General features: G+C 41.5%; 1 protein-coding gene across 1 annotated transcript in view; it reads right to left on the bottom strand.

Moving 5' to 3' along the window:
• The window catches only part of rgs9a (regulator of G protein signaling 9a), a 36,941-nt gene extending 16,568 nt beyond the window's left edge, over positions 1-20,373 (bottom strand). Inside the window, exons 1-9 of the mRNA XM_039825978.1 lie at positions 20,160-20,373; positions 16,284-16,380; positions 12,973-13,023; positions 12,740-12,846; positions 11,823-11,874; positions 11,002-11,060; positions 9,316-9,392; positions 2,326-2,407; positions 1,167-1,229 (exon numbers count right to left, since the gene is read on the bottom strand). Coding sequence (XP_039681912.1) covers positions 1,167-1,229; positions 2,326-2,407; positions 9,316-9,392; positions 11,002-11,060; positions 11,823-11,874; positions 12,740-12,846; positions 12,973-13,023; positions 16,284-16,380; positions 20,160-20,228 — 657 coding nt within the window. The 5' untranslated portion in view covers positions 20,229-20,373. The remainder of the gene's footprint in view (positions 1-1,166; positions 1,230-2,325; positions 2,408-9,315; positions 9,393-11,001; positions 11,061-11,822; positions 11,875-12,739; positions 12,847-12,972; positions 13,024-16,283; positions 16,381-20,159) is intronic.
• Between the last annotated feature and the right edge of the window lie 1,284 nt (positions 20,374-21,657).

Below are 21,657 nucleotides of genomic sequence, written 5' to 3'. Positions count from 1 at the left end.
CGGCCGAAAAGAGGGACATCCGGTGGAATTTCCAGCGGCAACAGGGCAATCCCGGAAGTTTAACGTCGTGGATAAACAGTAGACTAACCGGCAATTTGCGTCTGCACTGCGTTTCCGGGTGCGTGGTGTGCCCCGCGAGCAATCGCAAGCCTTTCTGAGCTTTCCCTATACATACATACATATACATATATATATATATATACAGATGTGTTCACTAACAAGTCTTTCAGTTGAAATTGCAATCAGCAGTGTTTGAAATGCACCAGGCTGAAATCCATTCTGTTCTGAATGTGTGGTTAACAGTTTTGACAGCAGCGTGTTAGCATTTGAACAAAGTGCTGTGAATCCACAGTATTGTGCAGGTTGTGGTTAAAGCCATGGGATAAGTGTGTCGAGTTTTGAAACTGTGTTCAAGCAATGAAAAAGGAACTAGAGTTTGGTTCACATGAACTGCTGCTGGGCAGACTGTAGTTGGAGTTTTGCACTTGTGTCTCCAGTTGTGCCCGCTGTTGTTTAGCAATCGAAAAAAACCTGTAAATGGGAATGTGTACAAAGCTCAGCCTCTAACTGGGGCTGCTGTATTATGGAAATAAAATTGGAATATGGAATTACTCATTGACGTTTGGAAAGATGTTGCATTTATTGAAGTTAAAAAACAATGTAACAGTTAAAAAAATCAACAGTGAAAACACCTTGAACTGTGAAATGTCCCTTTACTTAATACTTTTCCTGTTGAACTTTTTTGAATTCAGAGCACAAGACAAAATAAGAGTTTACTTTACAAAATGTAATGTGCAAAATAATCTTTTTTCTCGAATAAATAGTTTTTGTGATCAAATTACATTTTTAAAAATGTTTTTCAGTTAATTGCACAGCACTGACACTAATTGTTACTTGTTCTGGATGTGGTAAAAAGTAAAAGGAAAGGAAAGAAAAGGAAAGAGCACTGAAGAGGAGTCATAGCATCAGAGAGGGTCAGGGAGGTTTCTCTCTCTAAGTGGATATCAGCAGTATTACTCTCCATGTTAAGCTCCTGTAAGACCATCTGACCTCAATCTCTCCTGTGTGTGTATGTGTGTGTGTGTGTGTGTGTGTGTGTGTGTGTGTGTGTGTGTGTGTGTGTGTGTGTGTGTGTGTGTGTGTGTGTGTGGGTACTGACCTGTTACCTCATCTGCGTTGGGATCAATAAGACGCTCTGGACCGCAGTCCACAGCACTGTGAGTACGACGCTGGACATGTACAGGACAGATTCATAATGAATGTACAGCAGTACAAGTATAATAATTACATCTTTCTGTTGCTACTTTACATATAGTTAATATGCATTAAGTTTATATGTACATGCATACAGTTCTGAATATATGGAATGAAACATGACTATATGGAATATGAGTTTGAATATATGAAAATCAAACTTATCTGACATCATCTATATATATACAGTATATATATACAGTACAGGCCAAAAGTTTGGACACACTTTCTCATTCAATGCGTTTCTTTTTTATTTTCAGAACTATTTACATTGTAGATTCTCACTGAAGGCATCAAAACTATGAATGAACACATATGGAATTATGTACTTAACAAAAAAGTGTGAAATAACTGAAAACACGTCTTATATTTTAGATTCTTCAAAGTAGCCACCCTTTGCTTTTTTTATTAATAAGGAAAAAAATTCCACTAATTAACCCTGACAAAGCACACCTGTGAAGGTAAAACCATTTCAGGTGACTACCTCATGAAGCTCATTGAGAGAACACCAAGGGTTTGCAGAGTTATCAAAAAAAGCAAAGGGTGGTTACTTTGAGGAATCTAAAATATAAGACATGTTTTCAGTTATTTCACACTTTTTGTTAAATACATAATTCCATATGTGTTCATTCATAGTTTTGATGCCTTCAGTGAGAATCTACAATGTAAATAGTCGTGAAAATAAAGAAACAAATTAACTGAGAAGGTGTGTCCAAACTTTTGGCCTGTACTGTATGTGTATATATATATGAAACGTATTAAATGAAATCTGGCCTCAATGATGCCAGATTTCATTTAATACTTTTCATTCCATATATTCAAAAGCAAATTCAACATATTCAGATATTCATTCAATATATTCTGACTTTCATTCAAATTCAAGTTTCATTCTACAGTATATATTTAAGTTTCATTCAATATACTCAGGCTTTCATTCCATATATTCAAACTTCACACACACACACACACACACACACACACATACATATATATATATATATATATATATATATACTGTGTATATATATACCGTACTGTATATATCACACACACAGAGTCACACATACTGACCGGTGGTCTGTTCACAATCCAGTAAGCCCTCTCCTGGCAGTCAAACACCACACGATCCGGCTTCTTCCTCTCCTTACCAGCCCTGACACACACACACACACACACACACACACACACACACACACACACACACACACACACACACACACACACACAAAAAGAATGTAAAGCGTATCAAGAGGAACTGATATCTGAGATCCAAAACCTAACTTATCAAAGTGCTCATTGTGTTCCCAGATAGCGGGTATAAATTAGCAGCAGGTTTGATATTCGCAGGATATTCGTTTTTGACCTACCCCCATTCACTGTCTTCAATACAATTCCACTACATTACTAGCGTTCATTACTAGTTCACGCTTCTCCGTGAACCATCACCTTATCGTGGTGGAGAGGTTTGTGTGTCTCTGTGAACCTGAGGGCTGTGTTGTCTGGAGCTTTGTGCTCCTGGTAGGGTCTCCCAAGGCAAAGTGGTCTCAGGTGAGGGGCCAGACAAAGAATGGTTCAAAAACCCCAATGGAAAAACAAGGTAGAAATGGAGTGACCCTGCCCGGAGGAAGCCCGGGTCCCCGTCTGGAGCCAGGCCCAGACGGCAGGCTCGTCGGCGGGGCCTGGTGGCCGGGTTTGCCACGGAGCCCGGCCGGGCACAGCCACAAACAAGCTACGTGGCTCCCATCTCTCCAGCCCATGGGCCCACCACCTGTGGGAGGAACCGCTGGGGGTCGGTGCGCTGCCACATGGGTGGCAGTGAAGGTCAGGGGCCTCGGCGGACCAGACCCGGCAGCAGACGCTGGCTCTGGGGAACGTGGAACGTCACCTCTCTGTGGGGAAGGAGCCGGAACTGGTGCGGGAGGTGGAGCGCTACCGGTTAGATCTGGTGGGGGCTTACCTCTACGCACAGTCCCGGTTCTGGAACCGTACTCCTGGATAGGGGTTGGACTCTTTTCTTCTCCGGAGTTGCTCAGGGTGTGCGCGCCCGGGGGGTGGGGATACTAACAAGCCCCCGGCTGAGCGCCGCTACGTTGGGAGTTTACCCCGGTGGGCCGAGGGTCGCCTCCCTCGCCTGCGGGTTGTGGGGGAAAACTCTGACTGTTGTTTGTGCATATGCACCAAACAGGAGTTCGGAGTATTCGGCCTTCTTGGAGACCTTGAGTGGAGTCCTGCATGGGGCGCCAGTGGGGATCGATTGTTCTGCTGGGGACTTCAACGCCGCGTGGGCAATGATGGAGACACCTGGAGAGCGTGATTGGGAGGAACGGCCTCCCTGATCTAAACCAGAGTGGTTGTTTGTTGTTGGACTTCTGTGCTAGTCATGGATTGTCTATAACGAACAGCATGTTCGAACATAGGGATGCTCATAAGTGTACCTGGTACCAGAGCACCCTAGGCCGAAGGTCAATGATCGATTTTATAATCGTTTAATCTGATCTGAGGCCGTATGTTTTGACGACCTCGGGTGAAGAGGGGGCAGAGCTGTCAACCGATCACCATCTGGTGGTGAGTTGGGTCAGGGGTGGGGAAGACTCTGGACAGACCTGGTAAGCCCAAACGTGTAGTGCGGGTAAATTGGGAACGTCTGGAGGAGGCCCCTGTCCAACGGACTTTCAACTCGCATCTCCCGGCGGAGCTTTTCGTGCATCCCTGTGGAGGCTGGGGGCATTGAACCAGAGTGGACAATGTTCAAAGTTTCCATTGCTGAAGCTGCGGCGAGGAGCTGTGGTCTTAGGGTCTTAGGTGCCTCAAGGGGGGGTAACCTACGAACACTGTGGTGGACACCGGTGGTCAGGGGAAGCCGTCCGACTGAAGAAGGAGTCTTTCCGGGATATGTTATCCCAGAGGACTCCGAGGCAGTTGCAGGGTACGCGAAGGGCCCGAGGGCTGCAGCCTCTGCCGTGAAAGAGGCAAAGCAGCCGGGTGTGGGAGAAGTTTGGAGAAGACATGGAGAAGGACTTTCGGTCGGCACCAAAGTGCTTCTGGAAAACTGTTCGCCACCTCAGGAGGGGAAGCGGGGAACCATCCAAGCTGTGTACAGTAAGGATGGGACACTGTTGATCTCAACTGAGGAGGTAATAGGGGCGGTGGAAGGAGCATTTTGAGGAACTCCTGAATCCGACTAATACGCCTCTATGAGGCAGAGCTGGAGGATGACGGGTATTGTTCGATTTCCGGGCGGAAGTCACTGATGTAGTCAAACAACTCCACAGTGGCAAAGCCCCGGGGATTGATGAGATCCGTCCAGAAATGCTCAAGGCTCTGGGTGTGGAGGGGCTGTCCTGGTTGACACGTCTCTTCAACATTGCGTGGAAGTCTGGAACAGTGCCAAAGGAGTGGCAGACTGGGGTGGTGGTTCCCCTTTTTAAAGAGGGGGACCAGAGGGTGTGTGCCAATTACAGGGGTATCACACTTCTCAGCCTCCCTGGTAAAGTCTACTCCAAGGTGCTGGAAAGGAGGGTTCGGCTGATAGTCGAACCTCAGGTTGAGGAGGAACAATGCGGATTCCGTCCTGGTCGGTGGAACAACGGACCAGCTCTTCACTCTACGAAAGGATCCTGGAGGGGGCCTGGGGGCTCATACCGGTCTACATGTTGTTTTGTGGTTTTTGGATTTGAAGGCGTATGACCGGGTCCCCGGGAGATACTGTGGGAGGTGCTGCGGGAGTATGGGGTGAGGGGTCTCTACTCAGGGCCATCCAATCTCTGTACGACCAAAGTGAGAGCTGTGTCCGGGTTCCGGCAGTAAGTCGGACTCGTTTCAGGTGAGGGTTGGCCTCCGCCAGGGCTGGGCGCTTTGTCACCAATCCTGTTTGTAATATTTATGGACAGGATATCGGGGTAGTGTCGGGGTGGGGAGGGGTTGCAGTTCGGTGGGCTGGGGATCTCACCGCTGCTTTTGCAGATGATGTGGTCCTGATGGCATCATCGGCCTGCGACCTTCAGCACTCACTGGATCGGTTCGCAGCCGAGTGTGAAGCCGTTTGGGATGAGGATCAGCACCTCTAAATCGGAGGCCATGGTTCTCAGCAGGAAACCGATGGAATGCCTTCTCCAGGTAGGGAATGAGTCCTTACCCCAAGTGAAGGAGTTCAAGTACCTTGGGGTTTTGTTCGCAGTGAGGGGACAATGGAGCGGGAGATTGGTCGGAGAATCGGCGCCGGGTGCGGTATTACATTCCATCTATCGCACCGTTGTGAGCGAAAAGAAAGGCAGAAGGCAAAGCTCTCGATCTACCGGTCAGTTTTCGTTCCTACCCTCACCTATGGTCATGAAGGCTGGGTCATGACCGAAAGAACGAGATCCAGGGTGCAAGCGGCCGAAATGGGTTTCCTCAGGAGGGTGGCTGGCGTCTCCCTTAAAAATAGGGTGAGAAGCTCAGTCATCCGTGAGGAGCTCGAGTAGAGCCGCTGCTCGCTTGCGTCGAAAGGAGCCAGTTGAGGTGGTTCGGGCATCTGGTGAGGATGCCCCTGGCGCCTCCCCTAGGGAGGTGTTCCAGGCACGTCCAGCTGGGAGGAGGCCTCGGGGAAGACCCAGGACTAGGTGGAGGGATTATATCTCCAACCTGGCCTGGGAACGCCTCGGGATCCCCCAGTCGGAGTTGGTTAATGTTGCTCGGGAAAGGGAAGTTTGGGGTCCCCTGCTGGAGCTGCTCCCCCCGCGACCCGACACCGGATAAGCGGACGAAGATGGATGGATGGATGGATGGATGGATGGATGGATACTAGCGTAGTATGTTGAGGACAGTTTAATAATAATAATAATAATAAATTGAATTTATATAATTCAATTTATTATTATTATTATTATTATTAAACTGTCCTCAACATACTACGCTAGTAATGTAGTGGAATTGTATTGACACTGTATAAAAAAAATCATAATGGTATTTGTTGTCGCTACCGATTTACGAGCAAAAACAGCACTTCAATCTACGTTCCGGCTGTTGGCTGAGTTAGGGACCGTCTACAAATTACATTACTCAGGCTGGTGACATAGACTACTGGGATTCTTTCAGGAAAGAAATCACCAAAAATCCCCCAAAAAAAAAATTTGTCATTATGATTGCTGTAGTAGTTGCCAATGGTGGACTGCTAGTTACTACAGGTCACATTTTTGTCATATGTCACATTATAGTGAAACAGGATGGAATTAAAAGTTTAAAATATTCACCAAAAATCAACAAAAGTACATTTTCTCATTCTGATTGCTGTAGTACTTGCCAATGGCAGGCTACTACTTACTACAGGTCATATTTTTGTCATATGTCTCATTATAGTGAAACGTGATGGAATTAAAAGATTAAAATATTCACCAAAAATCAACAAAAGCACATTTTCTCATTCTGATTGTTGTAGTACTTGCCAATGGCAGGCTACTACTTACTACAGGTCATATTTTTGTCATATGTCTCATTATAGTGAAACGTGATGGAATTAAAAGATTAAAAGGATCACCAAAAATCAACCAAAAGACATTTTGTCATTCTGATTGCTGTAGTACTTGCCAATGGCAGGCTACTACTTACTACAGGTCATATTTTTGTCATAGGTCTCATTATAGTGAAACGTGATGGAATTAAAAGATTAAAATATTCACCAAAAATCAACAAAAGTACATTTTCTCATTCTGATTGCTGTAGTAGTTGCCAATGGTGGACTGCTAGTTACTACAGGTCATATTTTTGTCATATGTCACATTATAGTGAAACGGGATGGAATTAAAAGTTTAAAGTATTCACCAAAAATCAATAAAATACTAGAAATGCAATGCCAAGGAATTGAAATAGTGGATGGAAGGTTGCTAGCTGGATGTTGGGGAAATTCATGAAAAAGCATTGAATCACTTCATCTTTCAATCCATACTTTTACTCATACCAAATTTAAAGCATGTGTGTCAAGGTGTTCTTGAGATATCGCACTCAAATGGTTTTGACCTTGAAATTTGACCTTTGACCTCCCACATCAAATCACTTGATCTTTGAGTCCATGCAAACATTAATACCAAATTTGAAGCATGTGCATCTAGCCGTCCTTGAGATATCACACTCAAGAGATTCATGGACTTGACCTTTGACCTTTGACCTACAACATATAATCACTAATGATATTTTCATGAGAAATAGTTTAGGAGCTAAATGTGGAGAACTTACAGTATCACTAGACATTGAACATCTTTTTTAAATAGGATACGAGTTAAAAAACAACATCCTTAATTGCAGCGCTCCCTAAAGGTCAAAGATGATCAGTTGTTTTGGGTCCCCTCAGGATGATATCATGAGTCTATCTACCCAGTTTGGTTATGATTGGTCAATGTGTTTCTGAGGAATGAGGATTACTTCCCGTTTCGCAGCTTCACCGTCAAGTTTGAATGGCCAAACTGTTTTGAATTTTAAGACAAAGCAGCCTGGTCTGAAGATCATCTGTGCCAAGTATCAAGATGATTGGACAACATTTGAGAGAAGAGATGCCTTTGGAAGGTTTTAGATAAAATCCAACATGGTGGAAAATGACGTAGTCACTACTACATCAAACAGAATGTGAAAATGTCTTTTCATTTAATTTTATTGTATTGCATACTATTTCACTATAATGTGACATATGAAAAAAATGTGACGTGTAGTAACTAGCAGTCCACCATTGGCAAGTACTACAGCAATCAGAATGAGAAAATGCACTTTTGTTGATTTTTGGTGAAAATGTTAAACTTTTAATTCCATCACGTTTCACTATAATGAGACATATGACAAAAATATGACCTGTAGTAAGTAGTAGCCTGCCATTGGCAAGTACTACAGCAATCAGAATGAGAAAATGTACTTTTGTTGATTTTTGGTGAATATTTTAATCTTTTAATTCCATCACGTTTCACTATAATGAGACATATGACAAAAATATGACCTGTAGTAAGTAGTAGCCTGCCATTGGCAAGTACTACAGCAATCAGAATGAGAAAATGTACTTTTGTTGATTTTTGGTGAATATTTTAATCTTTTAATTCCATCCTGTTTCACTATAATGTGACATATGACAAAAATGTGACCTGTAGTAACTAGCAGTCCACCATTGGCAACTACTACAGCAATCATAATGACAAAATGTATTTTTATAGATTTTTGGTGATTTCTTTCCTGAAAGAATCCCAGTAGTCTATGTCACCAGCCTGAGTAATGTAATTTGTAGACGGTCCCTAACTCAGCAAACAGCCGGAACGTAGATTGAAGTGTTTGCTCGTATACGTGAGCGACAACAAATACCATTAATAAGTCTGATTTTTTTAATAATACAGTGTGCTAAACTGTCCTCAACATACTACAGTAAGTAAAGGGTAAATGTTTATTGAAAAACACGTGAACAAGGGTCTGTAAACCCAATGGCATGCAGCCGCTGCAATTTATACCGCCCTTCCCAGATTACTTGGTTGAACTGGTTATACTGGTCTGCAAGCAGGGGTGGTTTTTTTTAACATTTTGGTAGCTTTTTGTCCTTATTTTTGTTCCGACGTTTTTGTGGCTTTCTCAGACGTTTGTCACCATTTTGTAAATTTGTGGCTTTTTCCGAACATTTTTGTTGACATGAAGCCCTACAAAAGTCATCAAAAGAGTTCCTTCTGGGGGAATTTCAGTCTCAGGAGTCTCAGAGTCGGCAAATCTGCCATATTCTGCTTCGAATGTCACGTAACTGCAGTTTGAAAAACATTTTCCTTTGTTCTTGGTTTGGCGCACAACTAGGTGGCCCAAAATGTATCCTGAACCCAAATTGATATACGGGCCGGATCTAAATCTGCAAGGGGCCGGATTTGGCCCGCGGGCTTTGAGTTTGACACGTGTGACGTATCTTATGATATATCTGTCTGGTGTTGTGGTGCTGTTTGCAACGGATCAAGTCCCGAGTTGAACAATAACTCAAAACCTGTAGATATCTATTGGTGGATTCTTGTTACCTTGTAACACATCCTTGAAATGAAATCTCTTCCTTCTGAGTAATGAGTAGGTTTCACCTACTTGTACTGCTCAGTGGACTGCATCACGATGAAGTCCCACTTGTGGTTGAGCCATTCATGGAGGTGGTTGTAATGTGCCTTTAAAACACAGAAACAGAGACAACATGGAGGAACAAGTTGTAAAATCACTCCTCATCTCTTTATGGAGAACCAAACCGATGCTACAGTAAGAAGAAAGACTGAAGATAATTAAAAAGAGTATAGACCTTTGTAGGTAGACGACGCAATCCATTTTGGCTTGCAAACTTTGTTCCCAAATGTTTGCTTGAATGTTGTGCGATTCAGTGTGAAAATAAATGGAAACTCCATAAAATGTCTCTATGTGTCTATATGTAGCTATGTATCTGATCGATATACCAATTTAACCGCAAACCAGCAGGTGATGTCATTACGCACAGGTTTTTATTCGCTCTAAAGCCGTTGGATGGTAACACACTTTCACTGGCTTTATTCCCATGAATGTTTTTAGAGAACTTCAAATAATTAAATTGACCAGTGGATGGAAACATAGCTAGGGAAGATTCCAGTAGAAACAATGAACCTCGGTTCAAAGTCGACATGAAATATTGTGGTACATGGTACAAACCAAACAAAGACAGACTGCTGTTAGACAGGTGGAGGCCTAGACACGTCTTTGTGGCGACTCTAGCTCAGGTTTATGCAAATAGACTGAAGGAAGGACTGGGAAAGATAATAGATGAATCTGGGAGACATATTCATAATCATACTCGCTTAGTCTGAGATATACTTGACTAAGGCTGGGCAATATAGAGAAAATCAAATATCACGACATTTTTTACCAAATACCTCGATATCAATACCGCAACGATATTGTAGTGTTGACTATCGGTGCTTTCACAAAATATTTACACCTTTAAAACCAGGAAAAGACAACACTTATGCCATATTATGATATTACCATATCCAAAATCTAAGACAATATCTAGTTTCATATCACAAAATAGATATAATATCAATATATTGCCCAGCTCTACACTTGACTATAACTCTCTGAACCCATAGGATAGCTTCATTCTTTTTCTAAGATTCGTTCAACGCAGGGGTTTCAAACATATGGCCCGTGGCCCAGAACCGGCTCGCCAAAGGGTCCAATCAGGCCCACTGGATGATTTTCCAAAGTGTGAAATTTGCAGGGAAGTAATTAAGTACAATTCCAAATTTACCACTTTAATCTCAGAGAATATCCAAGTTCTTTCATACTTCAGTCTTTTTCTCTGAATATCACCCCTCTCTCCTGGGTCGGTCCCATTGTTATTTTCCCTGCATTGGGCCTTAGAGCGCTGTCGTAGCAGAAGCAACTTGCGTTTGCCCACATCAAGCTGACAAGAAACTCTGTGGCAGATAAAGTTTCTGATGTTTCTGGAGTGGTTTACTGGTCTGGCCCACTTCTAATCAAATTAGGGGGGATGTGGCCCATGACCTAAAATGAATTTGACACCCCTGGATTAAAGCCTGTGATACCTTGGAACAGATTTTTTTACTTAAAGTCTTGAAAATGTTTGAGACACCACTTTCATTGGATACCCAGCAATACACACACACACACACACACACACACACACACACACACACACACACACACACACACACACACACACACACACACACACACACACACACACACACACACCAACACAAACAATAATTTTTATACGTGTGCACAGACCTGTTCGTAGGGTTCCAGCATGCCTTTCTTGCGGATGTTCCTCTTTGCCAGGTAAATGGCTAAAGTCAGAAGGAAACTAAATCAGAACTCATGAGCCATCACACATAAATGTATTCATTAAAATTCATTCATTAAAATTAAACTGTTCCATAGATTAAAAGCTATGGAGATGTAGGAGCCCCGATCAGTTAAAATTGAAAAAGAATATGTCCTTCTTACGACTCCACAGCTGTCTGATTTACATTTTAGTTTAGTTTTATCTCATCTTGGTCACGCTCCCCATCCCATCCCTTCTTCCAAAACAATGCAAGTAGTTCTTCACCGTGGGCCTGGTGACTCAACAGTCATCAGATTTTTATCTTAATTAAAATCACTGAAGCAGAACTGATTTTCCTGTTCTAATCAACCCCCCACCCCCGCATGGAACATTGAACAGTCAAACACAGAACATGGATCACATTAGCTATCAAGTTTAAATCATAAAAAAACAATTCAAATAAAAACAAAACATCAGTACTTTCCTGTAAACTGAAATGTCTGATCTGCCTCAGTTCAACAGCAGCATCTACATATTACACCTTCTACGTTAAATAAAGTGATCCAAAATAAATGTAAAAGCAAGTGAAAATAGGACATTTCTGTAAATATAATAATAAAAAGAGGAGTAGAAATGTTACACCAAATGTTACACCGAACCTAACAAAATGTTCACATCTGATAAATCGCCGTCTTCGTGATTGGCCAATCGCATTCTTTCAAATTGCGATTTCGATTTGAAATTCAGCCCTACCCCCACCCCATGTGACACGTGCTGTACCCACCATAATCAGAGTCCTCCGCAACCCATTTCTGTGTAGGCCAGAAGTATGGGGTCTGGAAAAGGTTTACATTGGACAGGCAGTGTTAGTGTATTAGTTCTTTCAGATCTATGACTAACAGTGGCAGTAGCACAGTAACACATGAATACAATGTTCATATACACACAGATTATTGGCTCCCCCCCAAACCCACCCTAACAGAACTCCACATCTTTGGAATGACAGCTTAATTTGGTTTTGGAAATACTTTCCTTAACTGGATCAAAGTATTACATCTCAACCCTATAGCTGTGGTTCTGACAAATGAAGTGGTGTCTGAGCCCTTCAATATTATATAATAATATATATATATAATAATTCAAGGTTGCCCCCAAGGTTCACCTCTATCGCCACTTCACTTCATACTAGCTATTGAACCCTGTAGCAATAGCAATTAGATCCAGTAGGCGAATACAGGGGATTACAACTGGCAACAGAGATCGTAGAATAGACCTTATTTTATTCTTAAAACAATACATGTGGCTGTGGTGAGCAACATGATGATTGTTCAGATTTAATTTGATAAACACCGTTATTTAAAAAAATAAAAATGCGAATTCAACACAAACAAAAAGAATCCTCCTCTAATCTTGATATTTGAGCAGTTGTATTCATATTTGACATTCTGCAGTTCCCAGAAAAAAAAAAAAAACTTTCCCTGAGGAACTACAACTCAAATCAAAGCATTCCTCCAGTATCCGTCCATCTTACGCGAGACCCGAGAGCGTCAAAAAGTGACCCCAAGAGTCCTGACCCACAGCGCGTCTAAATATGACGCTAAAGGAGACTTTCTTCGTCGATGACAAACGCCAAAGGCACCTGACCAAGCCGTCGCTTTTTGAGGCGCTGGGAGTGAGGATGTGTTGAAGATTTAGCTTTACCTGGAAGCGGTAGAGGCTGGCGTCGTTGCACATCACCAGCTTCTTGTGATTCTGCAGGGGGTAGATGTAGCCGTAGGCCACAAACATGGTGCCAAAGACCTCAGCCTCTGGAACACACAGGGTGAGGAAATGAATGGATGAGGCCGTAAATAACGCGTGGATGTGTTTTCTTTTTTTAAATGACGGAAATGTGCGGAGATGTCAAGTAGTAACCCTGTTTTATAGGGTTGTACCTTCTGGAGTGGTCTTCATCTTGTTGGTAATCCATGTAATGATGTCCTTGCCTGTGTGGAAACAGATACAAGCTGAAACACTGCACAGAAACACACAGAAACCCCCCCCCCCCCACACACACACACACACACACACATACCTATACTTAACACACACACACACACACACACACACACACACACACACACACACACACACACACACACCTATACCTACACTTACACTTACACCTATACACACACACACACACACACACACACACACACACACACACACACACACACACCTACACTTACACACACACACACACACACCTAAACACACACACACACACACACCTACATTACACACACACACCTACAACAACGCACACACACCTACACTTAACACACACACACACACACACACACACCTACACTTACACACACCTATACCTACACCTCACACACACACACACACACACACACACACACACACACACACACACACACACACACACACACACACACCTATACCTATACCACTACACATACACACACACACACACACACACACACACACACACACACACACACACACACACACACACACACCTATACCTACACCTACACCTACACACACACACACACCTACACTTACACACACACACATACACACACACACACACAAACACACACACACACCTACACACACCTGCACTTACACTTACATTTACACACACACACACACACACACACACACGCACACACACACACACACACACACACACACACACACACACACACCTATACCTACACTTACACACATACACTTCATTTTAAATGTCCTGCATTCAAAGTGTTACTGAAGTTAAAGTACAGAATTATGATCAGTTATGGTGAATTATTATGTCTCTAGCTTGTTCCAGCCCAGAGCAACTTGAAAAAAATGCATACAGTAATAAGGCATGAAATGCTAAATCAGCCCACCCACATGAACTAGAGCTGGGTATCGCCACAGACTTCCCGATTCGAGTTGGTTCTCATTCACAAGGTCCCAATTCTATTTCCGATTAAATGTCGATGGGGATATTTCAGTTGCAAAACCTATTTAGCTTGGATATGAAAGAGATGTTGATGTTTTTTGGTCATGCACAACAAAACAAAACATGCAAGAATTAAATCCCCTTTTGATGGATATAGTTCCACTCGGCCAGCCATGCCAAAACACTATAAAACTCTCTAAAACTGAAGATGTGCTTCATTTTTAACTTAAAATGAATAATTATAACTTTGAGCAATGTAATTCTTAAAAGGTCCCATGGCATGAAAATGTCACTTTATGAGGTTTTTTAACATTAATATGAATTCCCCCAGCCTGCCTACGGTCCCCCAGTGGCTAGAAATGGTGATAGGTGTAAACCGAGCCCTGGGTATCCTGCTCTGCCTTTGAGAAAATGAAAGCTCAGATGGGCCGATCTGGAATCTTCTCCTTATGATGTCATAAGGAGCAAGGTTACCTCCCCTTTCTCTGCTTTGCCCACCCAGAGAATTTGGCCCAACCATGAGAGAGAGACATCATGGCTTTCAAACGAGCAAAGTGGCAGTTGGTCAAGGCCACACCCCCACCCTCCACCTTGCCCCCCCCCCTCCCCCCCCTCCTCTCCTCCTCAATAGTTACAGACACAGAAATGGTACATCCTAAGGCAAGCTCATTGTGGGACTGGCTCTAGTGGCTGTAATTCTACACCAAGGCTGAATTTCGGGAAAGAGACTTCAGATACAGTATTAGGGGACCACTGAGGTCTATATAAAAGAGACTTCAGATACAGTATTAGGGGACCACTAAGGTCTATATAAAAGAGACTTCAGATACAGTATTAGGGGACCACTAAGGTCTATATAAAAGAGACTTCAGATACAGTATTAGGGGACCACTAAGGTCTATATAAAAGAGACTTCAGATACAGTATTAGGGGACCACTAAGGCCTACTGTATATAAAAGAGACTTCAGATACAGTATTAGGGGACCACTAAGGCCTATATAAAAGAGACTTCAGATACAGTATTAGGGGACCACTGAGGTCTATATAAAAGAGACTTCAGATACAGTATTAGGGGACCACTAAGGTCTATATAAAAGAGACTTCAGATACAGTATTAGGGGACCACTAAGGCCTATATAAAAGAGACTTCAGATACAGTATTAGGGGACCACTGAGGTCTATATAAAAGAGACTTCAGATACAGTATTAGGGGACCACTAAGGCCTATATAAAAGAGACTTCAGATACAGTATTAGGGGACCACTGAGGTCTATATAAAAGAGACTTCAGATACAGTATTAGGGGACCACTAAGGTCTATATAAAAGAGACTTCAGATACAGTATTAGGGGACCACTAAGGCCTATATAAAAGAGACTTCAGATACAGTATTAGGGGACCGCTGAGGTCTATATAAAAGAGACTTCAGATACAGTATTAGGGGACCACTGAGGTCTATATAAAAGAGACTTCAGATACAGTATTAGGGGACCACTGAGGTCTATATAAAAGAGACTTCAGATACAGTATTAGGGTACCACTAAGGTCTATATAAAAGCATCCAAAAAGCAGCATGTCATAGGAACTTTAAATTATGCAGAAGCATAATTTGAGCATGAGAATGACAAAGCTAATTCAGAAGACGCAAGCTTGAGGTCAAAAGAGCAGACGGTTGCACACAGCCATGTCACATTAACTACAAGATGGTGATAGCCATTGGTGATTAATGTGCTGAATAATTGTGTTTGGCAATCTTGAAAGATATCAAGTTTGAAAATATATTGTTTTTTTGCAAGAGTTGTGGTGGTGGTGGTGGTTCTACCAACTTCCATTTACAAGCAAAGTGACCATCATGACATCACATTCCCAGTTCAATTTGAGTCTACTAACAACTACTCAAAGCGCTTTAACATAGAACAGGAGCCAATATATTCATGCTGACCTTTCCCTCTTGGATTGGATTAAAAAGCCACTTTGGCTCCTAAAGCACTGTCCACATCTCATCCAATTGTGGGCTGCCTTATTTAGCCCGTGTTGACAGCTTAGACAGCAGGGCAAACTGTCAGTGTCTTCACGCAGTCTGTGCTTGAAATTATGGAATGACACCCTGATTTTGCTATAGCACCCTAAGCTGATAGCACGCATATCGTAAAAAAAACCTATAATATTCTGTCATTCCTTTGGACAAATATGTACTAGATTAACTTCAAACAACTGAATACTTTTAGAGTCTCTGAACTTTTCTCAGGCTTTGTGAATGTGTGCGTCTGTGTGTCTCAGTCTCACCAGTGATGACATGTGGGATGGTAGTGACGTTGAGTTTCTGGTCCGAGCCCTTGACGCCACTTTTTTGGTCCTGCATCTCCACCACGATGGCTTCCAGCTGAAAACAGGACAGCAAAGATGTCCATGTAGCATTCAGGAAAAGGGAGGCATCAGCCACTAGATAAACACTGGTAAAATCATGGTTTTCTATCAGCTTCTTTGCTGAACAAAAACATCAGTTCACAGTTGAGTTTTACAACATCAATTTGGCGATTTAAGAGAGTGACTCAATGTTATAACTCAGCAGTGACATTTGATGAAATCACATTCAAATGTTAATTAGATTAAATTTAAGACCTTCTGTCTCATCGTTTTAGAATCTGTGCAATACACATTAGGTGATGCAGCTGTAGCTTGGGTGGCAGAGCAGTGTTAGGTTAGATCAGTTTTATAATGACTGAATGCACACAGAAGGATCCACAAATGTATTTCAGGATTCCCTTTCTACACAAAATGGTGTTCAGTGCACGAAGAAACAAGTATTATTGATACATAAATGTAAAGGTATCCACGTAAAAAAAATTGTTTCCGATGAACACACAAAATTTTCTTACATATTAATGAGATTTCTATTACATATACTATGTAATAGAAATCCATTAATATGTATATTTTACATGGTTGTACAAATATATATATATATATATATATATATATATATATATATATATATATGTTATATAGCTCAGATGGGCCAATCTGGAATCTCCCCATTCATATATATATAATTTTTTTTCCGATCGTCATTGTGATATTAACTGCTGCCATAAACACATCGCGAAAGACACTTTGTGTTAGTTGAAAGAAAATATCAGCAGAAAACTGCACTTTTAAATGTAACTTTCATTCTTTTTTTAGTGCTGCCTTTTATATTCAATTTAATGTTCAATAAAAGAATGATGGAAATGATTTCCTTTCATTTGTTTTAAATTCTACAAGCATTTTGTTGTAATTTAACAGAATACTGAAAGCAGCAGAACTGAGTACACTTTAATATCTGTTTATCGCAAGCAATATTGTTATCATGATATTCCATAACATTACCGCATAGTGCATATTGTCCTCATATATTATATACTATATATATCAATTTTCAATTTTCATCACCATTTGAACGTTGTTACATTCATACAAACTACAAACTCATGTGTGAACACTGCTTTGTGTGTGGGTTTGTTGAGACTCCCATGACGTTGCTCGATTTACAAATGCATTTTTTCAACAGGGAATTATCTGTAGCCAGTCCTTCCAGAAAAATGCGGAGTTTTTTTGTGATTGTTCCGAGCAAAAATCCTTGATTATGCGACACGTTTTCTAAAAAAATGCGATGGAATATGCGGGATATTTATGCAGTTTTATGCAATGAAATTGCGGGAACTTGCAAAAATTGCGGTTTGATGAAAAAGACCAAAAAAGTGATTTCCCCAACACCCTGCTTTTCGACGATGTTCACGTCGCGTAATTACGTCACTTCATAACGTTCCCATGGCAACAGGGGAAAATGGCTGCTCTTGTGTGAAGTAAACGCAACATTTTTCAACTTTCTGCTAAGATATATGGGACTTTTTTGCAACAAAAATGCGGGGATTATGAAATCATGCAAGCCCTGCATATTTTGCGTGGAAATCCGCAATTTATGCGGCGAAAGTGCGTTGGCCACGGAAGATAAGAAATTATTTTTCACTTGCATAATTAACATTGGTCGGGATCCCACGATCAACGTCAACGCTTCCCATTCATTTCAATGGAAGCAGCCGTGCAATGCATTCTGGTAGCGTCGCGGGGACTTTGGAGAAACCGGGCGTCGAGTCGCCTCTCAAAAGCTCTGAAAAAAGCTCTCGATCTGAAATAAAGACAGGTTCAGCAACTGCATAGCCTATTTCTCGCTTCAAATGTTTTCAGAAACACGTTTCGTGAACTATTTTCATAAAATAAATTGTATTCCGAACGAGCTGCCATGTTTTGAAATCCGGGAGCCAGAACCCACGTAACGCGTTCCTCCAATCAGCTGCAGCCATCATGGTTGTAAAAGGGTGGAGACTGTTTTCTTTGCTTGTCATTGGTCAGTGAAGAGAAACATGGTGGTGAGCGCTCAATGTTTTTTTTTGCCCCCAACTGCTCCTTCCAGGCAGCGCTGCGACTGCTGCCTTCAAGTTAACCTAACCCTAACCTTAACCTTAACCTTAACCTTAACCTTAACCTTACCCACTTATTAACTCTGATTGGTATGTGTATGGATATTTTTAACCTCAAGAGCAAGTAACGCAGACAGTATTTCATTTTTTCATTTTTTAATTTAAATAACATGGTTTTAAGATTGGAATAGAGTTTATTTTATATTGGGACACCAGACTTTTTATATTTTTTTGTATTACATGACTGTATATATGTTTGTAGGCATGTGGGTGTTTTTATTTTATTTTTTTATTATAATTTTTTATTATTATTTTTTTACCTTGATATTTCTCTGGGAGAGACACCGGAGTAGTTGTGGAGTTGACCTTTTATTTAAAGTTTTAAATTCCCGCTGTCCTTCCTTTCCAGTGGTTCTTTTAACCTCCTTTTAATATCTGGCCGTTTTTTTTAAAACAGCCCCGTCTTCGTTTTTATTTAACCGAACCTGGTTTTTTAAGGAGTTTTTATAAAGTGTTTTATTCACACCAGTGGTCCCCTTGTGCCTGTGCCCATTCTGGGTGCTGCGTTTTAACCCAAACCTAACCATAACCATAACCATAACCATGCCTGGACGGCACCATTGGGGGCAAAAAACACCAATAAACGTGGGGAGCCCACTACGGTGTGCAATGCTGGGAAGCGGGGAGATCCCATCCGCGAAATCAACGCGTATATGGACACGTACCATTAGTTTTATAGCGCAGGTGCCATTCTTTGCCTCTCCCTATGTTTTGTTTCACGCTCACAGTTGCCTGTACAACTCTCCATTGTTAAATTGGTGCGCTAAGATTAATATCTACATCTAAAACTACTGGCCCAATGTTCATTTAACTTGGGGGGGGGAAGACCTAGCATTGGCCAAGGAAGAACAGGGTGGAAATCATTTTTCACTTGCATAATCAACATTGGTTGGGATCCCACGAAACAACACGGGCAGATTTAACAAAGAAAAAAGGACACGTAATATCTGCACGTGTGAAATTATATAATTTGCTCGTGAGCATGTTTTTTACATAAACCTGAAGCCATAGTCTTCCCCCTTTCCCAAAGACAAACACAGTGTTTTTTTCTGTTAAAGCGTTGGTCCGGTCCTTCTGTTCTTTGACTCGACGTGTTAGTTAGTGATATTGAGGAGCCTATCAGGTGAGGTCATGTCATACTGCTAAACCCTGCGGTATATTTCCACTGCAGTGACAGCTGGCAGCAGAGCAGCAAAGCTAATTGGCTTTCAAGTGGAATTAGAGATGATCTTTAACAAGCTCCTGCTCTTCTGGTGGCAAACAAATCATGTCTACATCTCGCTGAAATAAGAATTTACCTAATGAGATATATATGTAACTGGAAAAGGGAGGACATTTTTTTTATTTCTGACATATTGAGTCAGGGAAAAGTTACTGTGAGAAATAATTTTTTGTTTTTCTTGTTGCTGTTTCCACCGAGTATGCTTTATATATTTTTTTGAATGCAATAGGAAGAGAATGTCAGTGTAATCCAGAAATGGGAAGTCTAATTTAACTTCAGAATAACTTTACCAATTCAAATATCTGTAATCTTTTAAACGTGTCCACATTTCTGATTAAATTCAGGATCAAATATTATGGATAAAAAAAAACACCAAGCACTAAATAAAAACCAATAATGATGATGATAATATCCACCCACCTTTTTCAAGCAGTGTATGCGGGGCTGGAAATGTTGTCCCCGGTCGGGACGGGCTGTTCTAATTGTCATATCTGTAGACGGATGAAGGCCAAATCAAATGTGAAAGTTAAAATCCCGGTGTGAAATGTGTTATAATATCTATAGTTCCTGACAGAGAAGTGTGTGCATGTAGTAGACTTGAACACACTCCCCCCTGTGTGGGGATTGTAAGACAGGATGGGAAGTGTAGATTTAGCCACCAATCAGCTGTAGGGAGCCTCTGCCACCAGCAGTCAGAGAAAAGTCTGGGTGGATCTTAAATTAACTACTGTGAAAAGAGAGGCATTATAGACCCCCGTGTCAGAGCTGGATCCTTTGGTTTAGCCGCCTGTGTATGGAAGCTAGAGTGTGTCACAATCGGAGCCGGGCGATACAGAGAAAATCAATATTTTTGACCAAATACATCAATGAAAAATACTTCTAATACATCCCTGAAATAAACCGAGCTCCCAGGAGGAAAGTAAAAGGTAGTGTATTATAGTATGTTGCATTTTACATTTCCAGTTTAGAAACTACAGCCTGCTCCATTTTTCCTTTTCAGTTCCTTTTCCATTCTGCTTCTTCTTCTCCGCTGGGAAAACATGGCCACGTTGCACTGTGGTATATGGAGGTGAAATGTAGGGTACATTGTGTGTACACTCAAATTAGTTGTGCATTGTGGGTATTTAATAGTGGATTATATAGTGAATGAAATTAACCGCAGAGAATTGGAACACTAAATAGTGCACTATTTCCGTGATAGGGAACGGTTAATCTCGTATTTTATCTGCTTTTATATTTTTAACTGTTTTTAACTGCACTTTAATGTTTAATTTCTTATACTGCATTGTAACTTTTATTCTCGTATTTAATTTTTTCGTTTTTATGTAATGCACTTTGAATTGCCCTGTTGCTGAAATGTGCTATACAAATAAAGCTGCCTTGCCTTGCCTAATGACTAAGTGGGTAACAGCTTGTAAGTCTGGTAAGATCAGAAAACGAAATCAATTTACTGTAATGCAGCCTTTAAAAGCAGGAAAAGACACCACTTGTGACATATCCAACATTGAAGACGATATCTAGCCTCATATATCAATGTGGATATATCATCGATATGTTAGCCAGCCCTAGTTACAATTACCAAAGACTATATTGGTTGTTTAATTAATGGACATATTAAAATACATGGAATCAATAATTTATTTTTTGCATTAAAGGATGCAATGTACTGTAAAAAACTGAATTGGGTAAAAAGTAGGGCTCAAACACTTCCTCAAGTCATTTGATTATGTTAACGTTATCATTTAACATAAAGATGGATATGATTGCTAGTTGAGATGAGAGCTCGTCCACCAAGTCCGGCGGGGGTCCCCCGGTTTCTTTCGGACTTGGCGGACGAGGGAGCTCTGGCCTGATGGACCCGGTACCTTCTTCCTGACCTCTGTTGCTCGGGTGGTTCGGATCTTTAAAGAGCCCCTAT

Source organism: Perca fluviatilis, chromosome 15, assembly GCF_010015445.1.
Source record: "Perca fluviatilis chromosome 15, GENO_Pfluv_1.0, whole genome shotgun sequence".
Taxonomy (NCBI): Eukaryota; Metazoa; Chordata; class Actinopteri; order Perciformes; family Percidae; genus Perca; species Perca fluviatilis.
This window is presented reverse-complemented; position numbering and strand designations above follow the sequence as displayed.